Here is a 9,032-nt window from a genome sequence, read left to right as displayed (position 1 = left end):
TTTATGTGTTTTCCTGCATATAAGTAAGTGCACTCTTATGTGTAATGACAATAGAGGCCAGAAGAGGGTGTCAGATCTCCTGGAACTAGGGTTATAGACAGTTGTTAGCCATCAGGGAACTGAGCCTGGGTCCTCTGCAAGAGCAGCCAGGGCTCTTAACAGCTAAGCCATCTCTCCAGCCCTGTGACTTCAAATATTCTTAAACATAAAAAATTTTAACAAACCATTGCTTTGGATACTTTAACAAAATCGACTTGAGAAAGTAAAGTTTCTAAAAGTAAGAAAAAAACACAAAACAAAACACTTTAATAAGACTTTTCAATATTAGGACCCTTTATTTTCCACTATCAACTCAAAGGAAATGTGCATTCTGACCTACCTCTTTGTATTCATTGAGGCCTTCATCATCCATTTATTAGTGAGAGGATCAAACATCTCCATGCTACCTAAATGTTCATTTCCATCATGTCCACCTACTGCATATACTTTACCTGTCAAATAAAGAAGCATTTTCATTAGAGTCCTAATAGATCAATATTGCTATTTATATATCAACATTTTGTTTTGTTTCAGACAGGGTCTCACTGTGCAAACCAGGCTGTCCTTGAGCTCAGATATCCACCTGCCTCTGTCTCCCCAATTGCTAGAATTAAAGGCATGGGTCACACTCAGCCATAAATTAGGTGTTTTGTTTATTTTGTTTTGTTTTTGTTTTTGTTTTTAGATAGGGTCTCCCTGTAGCTCCAGCTGGCAGGGAACTATGTAGACCAGGCTGGCCTCCACAGGCATTGCACAAATGGGTGTACTTACATACATGCAGGCAAAACACTCATATACATAAAATTAAAATGATAATAGTAATAAAGAAAATATAAAAACATTTTAGGGGCTAGAGATGTAGCAGTTGGCAGAGTGTTTGCCTAGCACACATGAAGCCTTGGGTTCAATTCCCAGTATGGCATAACCTGGACACGGTGGCATATGCCTCTAATCCTTACACTTGGAAGGTAGTAGCAGGAAGATCAGTAGTTCAAGGTTGGCCTCAGTTACATAGTGGCTTCCAGGACAGCCCAGGCTAGAGGCCCTGTCTTAAAAATCCAAAGGAAAAAAAACTTTAATAAAAACTAAAAATTATAACTCAAATACCTAGATTTAATTTAACCCAGGGCATTTCACACATAGGGCAAGTTTCTACTACTGAGCTACATTCTGAGCCCTTGGTCTTTAGAGGCATTGCTCAGGCTGACTTGGAACTGAAATCTTCCTGCTTTGGCCTTCAAATGCTGGGATTATAAGCATGTGCTACTATACCCAGCCAGAAGAGTTTAACTTATAATTTCTCTTTTTCTGGCTACCCATTTCCATATTTCTATACCTATATGCTAAGCATCTGTGGACAGAAAGCAAGCAAATAATCACCACCCAAATATTTAATCAGTATATTAAAATATTTTACAATTAAGTAATTTCCTTATATAAAGGGAGAAAATTTCAAAGTTCAAGAAATTAAGCAGAACACCATGGTTATATGCTATTTTAAGCAATACTACACACCTTCCACAGAGATCACACCCACGTGTCGCCTTCGGCTGTTCATTTCTGGTCCAAAGAACCAACTGTTTTTGTTGATAGAATAGCATTCGATACTACGAAAGGGGTCACCAGATCCACCTCGACCACCTACACAAAACAGCACACCTAAAAGTAAAGTCAGAACACAGAGATCAATATCACAGTTTTCAAAACTTTGTTTTTAATTAGTGTAGAAAACTGTCAAAATTTTAAGTAATGATTAAAAAGGTGAGTTATATTGATAATAATCAATGTGATATTACTAGAAATCTATTTTTTTGCCCCCCTTTTTTGAAATTTTTGAGGCATACGATCCAGTTATCTGTCCTTGCTAACATCCTGAATGTGGTTTATGCCCTCACTCAGTATAATTGTTCTTGCTAAAATCATAACAAAATTAATCTTATTTTTTCCTTAGTGAAAAGGGCAAGTTTGTTTAGTACACTGCAAAGAAAATGGTGGGCATAACAGCAACAGAACTGTGTGTCTCAGTCAACCTCTAATTTATTCCTGACCGAACATGAACACACGGTTAGATGTGTGCATTTCCCTGTTTGGGGAAGTTCTCTAATAAAGTCTCCTTTCGTCTCCCTTTTGTTTTCTAGGTTCACACTTGGCCCACTTCTCACATACTTTTTGCTCACATAGGAAAAGTTCATACTTTCGTTTTAAATGCCATCCGTATCATAGTATCTTCCAGTCCACAATCCTAAACTGCTTTGAAGTCCTACAGACCCCTGAAAACCAGTATTCAAAGCATCTGCTCCCTGCCTAGCTAAACAATCTCTTCCTTCCCTGCAGTGTCCTACCTGTCCCTATTGCCCCCACCACCACCTTGGCTCAGATGTCCATTGGCTATTGCTCAATTATAGCAAGATCTTGACTCTCATCACTTAGAAGCCATTTTGCTCTCAGACTGTAAACAGAATAATCTAATTAAAATATTCTTTCAATACTGTTCCATTACCTCTATCCACAAAAAAAACCTTTCCAAATGCCTTGAAATTATAAAAATGGTTAAAATGACAAATTTGTGTTATATGTATTTACCACAATTTTTAAAAAACCCACTTTAATGTGATTCAGAGTCATCTGAAGGGCATAAAACACAGATCACAGAGCCTGTCCCTCAGAGTTTCTGACTCAGTAGCTTTGGGATAGGTCTAAGAACTGTATTTCTAACAAGTTCTCAAGTGAATGCTAATGCTGCTGATCCCAGGGTGACCACTTCCATCATATTCTGAGAAGCAGTGAATGCCTTCAAGGTAAAGCCTTGGGGCTGGAGATGTGGCTCAGTGTTAGAATGCTTGCCTGAGGCCCTGGGATCATCCCCAGCACTGCAAAAAAAAAAAAAAAAAAAAAGGTAAAGCCTTAGCACAGTATGAACTCCTTCTAGGCTCTCCCCCCAAGCCCTCATATTTCATGCCCTTACAACATGCATATAGTGCCCATCCTTGGTGCTCCTACAGCACTTTTGGTAACTAGTATTCGCTGATACATCACTAAAACAATCCATTGTGCTGACAACTGTTACATCTAAGCAAGAGTAAGGCTGGGGTAATAACCATTCATGCACCAGCAAGGCCTAGCAAAATGCCCAGCATGTACTAGACATTCAGTAATGATAAAAGGGCTGAAAAACAGTCTCCCTAACTGGCATCCAGAGGATTACCTATTTATCATTTAAAACCAAGACTGAGTTTTATTTTCTCTTTAAAACTTTTTCTGTATTAAGAAAACCTTTTTCTGACTCTTACAAGGTAAAACCAACCTTCTTTGCCTTCCCTCCTACACTCTGCGATCACAGCAAAGCACTCGTAATGCTTTAGGAATTTATTTGTTCAAATGTCTTTTTCCCCAGAGCAGACCACAAGCTCTCCCAACACAGGCTGTATATTTGCATTTCTAAGGCCTATCCCAGAGCCTGCCACATAGTAGGCATTTAGTGTTTGCTAAGTGACTACAGAAATGAAAGAATTTAACCACTTGTGCTTTCTTTTCCACTTAATTCAATACTTTGTGTCATAGAAGTTTAAAGTTAGAAAAAGCTCTAAGGATTATGTAGTCAAGTTGTTTATAATAAACTAAGGCCTTTAAAGATTAAGAAATTATTCAAATATGTAACGATACTGCTAAGATTGTAAGTACAGAATTGGCTAGCCTGGAACTCGCTATTTAGACCAGGCTGGCCTTGAACTCACAGAGATCCACCTGCCTCTGCCCAGATCTACAATGCCCAGCCTAGAATGTTATCTATTATTTGATAATATTTTGTTAAGGGAAAGGTAATACTCTATCTGTATAGGTCACCTTAGAACATACTACAAAAGAAAAGAAAAAAACTAAAATGGAAGTGAAAATATCAGCATGCAAATCTTTTCTGTTACTTCCCTGTGTGCTTTTAGCAAACTTCTAGCCTAATTCTTAGTTTTGTTCCCTGAAACAGAGTAATACCATCTATCTGAGAATGAGGTTAACTTCTTTGTTAAAACCTACTATATAAAGTTCTGACAATTAGGTGAGACCATGTTATATGAGTGTATAGTATATTTTGGCATATACCTAAGCTATTATGATGTTGAATTCAAATCTTGGTTTGAAGAGTGCTTGTACAAGTGTATGAAGAGTGTATGCACAAGGCCATGGGTTCAATCCCACAAGCAATCAAACAAACAAAATACTGAATTTAAAGAATTTCATCAAATTTCTTGAATTTATAAAATAGGATTCACAATTAAAAACTAAACTCTGTAACTGAAATTTTAAATTCTTTTTATTAACATAAAAAGGATAGTAACAGTGTTTTCACATAAACTAGGTATTTAGAACACTGAGAAGCAGGCGCATTCATACTCAAACACTACCTTCTGTGGTTAGGCTAGTCCACAGATCTCATCTGACAACCATATTGGCAGCAAATGCAAAGGAAGTCTCTATACAGAATTCCTTTTCCTGAGTTGCTGGACCTCACATTCTCTCATCCCTCAAATATGCTACAGTTTTTAATGTAAAAAATGTAAGTGACTCTGGGCATGGTGGCACACACCTCTAAATCCAGCACTCAGGAAATGGAGGCAGAAAGATTGGGGTTCAAGGCCAGCCTTGGCTACATAGTAAGTTTAAGATTAGCCTGGGCTGCATGAGACTCTGACTCAAGATAACAGCAAAAAATATATACATACACACATATATGTGATCATGAACTATTTTCTTGGGAAAACAAAGTCTAAAAATTCTGCCAACTAAATGTAAAGCTGTATGTTTCTTAAAACAGAAGAGCTTTAGATTCTAAGAGTCTAATGTGGCCCATTATATAAATGTCAGGCGTGTTTAATGCTTTCTTTTGATTTGGTAAAATGCAGTAACAGATATTGAAATATGTAGTATGTGCCAAGATCCTTAGCCATCTCTGGAGAACTTAAGACATGTCAAATACACAGATTACAAGGAACATACTCTAGGGGTACTAACAGAGAAGCTATTCTGTCTGAAGAGCCAGGGACTACCTCAAAGGAAAAGCCACCGCTTCAGACTTTATAGATTTATGGCCTTTTTAAAAAATTAGGTTATTAGAAGCAGGCATGTGATACACACTTGTGATTAAGCACTCAGGAGGCTTAGGTAGGATAACTATGAGCTTGAGGCCAGTCTGAGCTACATGAGACCCTGTCTCATACAACCAAAAACTGAAAGAAAAAAAACCTCAAAACCTGCTGTACTAGTAAAACTAAATGATACACAGTAAGAATCATGAATGCATACATAAACTTACTTACCAATTACTACCTTAAGGCAATCAGATGATAATTATCTGACTATTAAGTTTAGGCATACATAACCAACCCTCAAATATGTCAAAGATCCTTTCAGGCAAGTTGATAAAATAAATAATATAATTACCAGCAGTACGCTTCCTTGGGGTAGTCCGAACTGAGTATTCAAAGTCAGGTACTGCTTTGCTGCTCAAATGAAGGTGATAATTTCTTGCTTCATCCAATAAATCTCTACATTTTAGATTTTGCTTGACAATCTGTTCTTTTGCCACAACACCCATAAGAAAGTCAATTGGCAATAATGGCAGACGAACCTAAAATCATGAACAGTTGTGATATAAAACTTAAATAGTAATAGAGCAATTTATCCTCTACTTTCAACTGATCTAGTGGTTAGAGGTATAACTCACTGGTAGGCCATTTGTCTATCAAGTACAAAACCCTGGGTTTAATCCCCAGCACCATAAAAGCAAAACAACAAAAATTGTTACATGTGAAATCAATAGTTGGAAAAAAATTATTGTATGTGTTTAAAAAAAATCAATCTAATTATAATCACACTTTGACTAGGCTTACTTTCTCTGACCATAAATATGAGCAATTTTTCTTAACATCTGCTAAAATTTTGATAATCCTATTATTAATATTTTTATTAAAATTTGGCATAGCTGAGCATGGTGGCTCATGTCTGTAATTCTAGCACTGGGAAGACTGAGATAGGATTGTGAGTTCAAGGTCAGCCTGGGCTACAGAGACTGTTTTGAAACAACAAATTGGAATAACTACCCAATTCTTTTTGAGACAGTTTCATGTAACCCATGCTGATCTCAAACTTGCTACACTGCCAAGGATGACCTTTGACTTCTGATCCTCCTGCTTCTACCTCCTGAGTGCTGGGATTAGAGGCATGAATCACATTTTATTTATGCTGTGCTGAGGATCACACCAGGGGCTTCATGCAAGCTAGCTAGGCAAGCAGTCTATTGACTGAACTTCATTCCCCATCCTAAGCCAATGTTTTCATCAATCACAAAGTTTTTTAATATTTTATTTTGTTTTTAAATTTAAAAAGTTATCTATTTTTATGTGTATGAGTGTTTTGCCTCCATGTATATAAGTGCACCGTGTGTGTGCAATGCCTATAGAGGCAAGAAGAGGGTGCTGGATCACCTGAACTGGAGTTACAGTCAGCTGTTAGCCACCATGTGGGTGCTGGGAACCAAACCTGAGTCCTCTGTGAGTAGCTAGTGCTCTTAACCACCGAGTCATTGTTCCAGCCCCAATCACAAAGTTTTAACAGAGAATTTATTTTTTTAAAAAGTAAATGAGAAGATTATTTTAAGTATAATTTTACTTCTCAGGAATAAACAAAGGGAGGAGGACAGGAAGGAGGAAAAACAAGGGGAGGCAATAGGATAGGAAAAGGGAGGAGTGAGAAGAGGAAAGGAAACACGATACAGACCCTAGAAGGCCTGTTTATTAGCTCCTTATCCAAGCTACCCCTGTTGGCAATTAAAAAACAGTAATAATCATAATAGACACATTTTGAGGTTTTAAAATAAAATGTAGCAAAGAAAATTTCAAGTGGTTTTTTATAGTTCTTTCCAGAATAAATCTATAACTAGAATAACTACTTTCATTAGAAAAATGATTCATTAAATTTAGAAACTTCATTATAAAATAAGTGATAAATTATAGTTAGAGCGATTTCCTAGGGCCATTTCCAACTAACAAAAACATAATATTCATTAATACTATTTTAAAGGAATATTTAAAATATGCAGGTTAAAAATCATTCAAGTACAACACATTTAGACTTATCTTTAGTATAGGAAATGAATAGGGAAGAGGGTTAAACTCTGAAGCCATTTTTGTTACTTTTTACACCAATGGTATCAATACTCCTTCATGAAACTACAGTTCATAGTAAATAAAGCATGCTTATTTGCTTCCATGTAATTTTCTCTTCATATACAATCTTATTTCAACCCTACCTGTGCAAGTGTTTCATCCAACCACTTGGAATGATGCTGAGGGTTAGCTAGAAGCCACTTGATAGCAGCACTATAGACCTGTTTTTCACTATCAATATTCAAATCACTGGAGGATAAAAGCTTGTGAAGGTGCTGAGGTGATACGCTTACAAAATCTTCACATTCTACTACTTCAGTAAAATGTTCACAGGCGTACTGATCCGCCATGTCCATTAAGTCTATTCGGTTGTGACTTTCTGCAAAGGCTCTGACTGCTAGGCAATTTGAGGGATGAAAATGTAACTTCATGTATTCACAGCAAGCTCTGGCCACCAGTTCAACCTGCAGAATACAGGCTGCATATAGGAGAGGCTGGACGTTGTCAACTGTCAAAGTGAGCCGTGAAGAATAGACAAATTTTACCAAGTCTTCTATTGCATCACCATCAAAATCTCTAATTTCAATCAGCGTTTGTTTGGCTTCAGCCATTTCAGAAAGAAACATGGCTCTGAAGTAGGGAATCACACAAGCCAGTACCAACTTGTGACAAGAGATTAGCTTTGAGCCAACCTATTCAAAACAAACAAACAAACAAACAAACAAACAAACAAACAAACAAACAGAGAAAAGATAGTTTCATTCCAAAATCAGCTTCAGATCAGCAGAGGACATGTGCTATAAACAAGGACAAAACTAGGACAGCTTAGATACAGAGGATTTGCTTTAAGAATGCACTCCATTGACTAGTCAACTTTCAACTACGCCAGTTTCTTAAAGTCAGGTAATTTTCATCTTCCAAATCAGCCACTTACATGTTCACATATCTGTAGCAAATAAGCAATGAACTCTAAATTTCTATATTATCTCACACTTGAGCATTTTGTAAATCAGTAAACATTTTTAAGATAGCCTTTTTAAGATGGTCTTTTTGAGACAGGGTCTCCCCGTAGCCATAGCTGGCCTGGAACTCACCATGTAGACCAGGCTGGCCTTGATTGCACAGAGATCTACCTGCCTCTGCCTCCCAAGGGCTGGGATCATTGGCGTGCACTACTACACCCAGCTAAAAATAACCTTTTAAAAATGATCTGAGGTAAAGGAAAAGAAAGAACCTGGAAGAGAAGAAGAGTAGGAAACAGGCCTTAATAAGGGAGATATGGATAAAAATTGGGTTAGTTTAAGGGAGGGGGGAGGGAAGGGTATACAAGGAACCTAGGGGATAAAGGGAAAGAAGGAGCTCAAGAGAGGTAGGACCATAGGAGAAGGGTATTAGTAAGGGAGAAAGGGGGGAAATGGGGGCACCTTAAGTACTGACAAATTATACATAGCAGATCAAGAAATATATGTCTAGGTAAGGTTTATCTGAGAACAATTGGTCTTTGCCCAAGATTTATCTACATGACACACAGTAATTAAAAATACCAGACTGGTGGAACTAACCTTCTTGGTTGTTTAACAGACATACTTTGAGGCCTATAATAATTTGGTCAGAGGGACATAAAGAAAAGTTTTTGCTCCTAGCCCTCCTAGGTCGACTAATTCCAGGGGACTATGAGCATCTCTCAAAATGTCCTATAATGGTGGTGGGTCACCTGTCCTCTTGATCAAGGAGGCCAAGGAGACCCCACCAGATGGACTTGAACCAGTGTCCTCCCAGTGGAGGGTCAACACAGAGGAATCATTTCCTCCATGCTTCCAAGCGAAGCCAACCATG

General features: G+C 37.6%; 1 protein-coding gene across 3 annotated transcripts in view; it reads right to left on the bottom strand.

The window, feature by feature from the left end:
* Window positions 1-9,032, bottom strand: part of Klhl8 (kelch like family member 8) — a 67,757-nt gene that overhangs the window by 24,427 nt on the left and 34,298 nt on the right. For 2 of the 3 annotated variants that reach the window (XM_008851744.3, XM_029555338.1), the window contains 4 exons: window positions 7,340-7,888; window positions 5,473-5,659; window positions 1,555-1,698; window positions 380-491 (listed from right to left, as the gene is read on the bottom strand). In XM_008851744.3, coding sequence (XP_008849966.1) covers window positions 380-491; window positions 1,555-1,698; window positions 5,473-5,659; window positions 7,340-7,888 — 992 coding nt within the window. The remainder of the gene's footprint in view (window positions 1-379; window positions 492-1,554; window positions 1,699-5,472; window positions 5,660-7,339; window positions 7,889-9,032) is intronic. The other variant, XM_008851745.3, reaches the window with a different exon arrangement.

Source organism: Nannospalax galili, unplaced genomic scaffold (assembly GCF_000622305.1).
Source record: "Nannospalax galili isolate Female #2095 unplaced genomic scaffold, S.galili_v1.0 scaffold405, whole genome shotgun sequence".
Taxonomy (NCBI): Eukaryota; Metazoa; Chordata; class Mammalia; order Rodentia; family Spalacidae; genus Nannospalax; species Nannospalax galili.
This window is presented reverse-complemented; position numbering and strand designations above follow the sequence as displayed.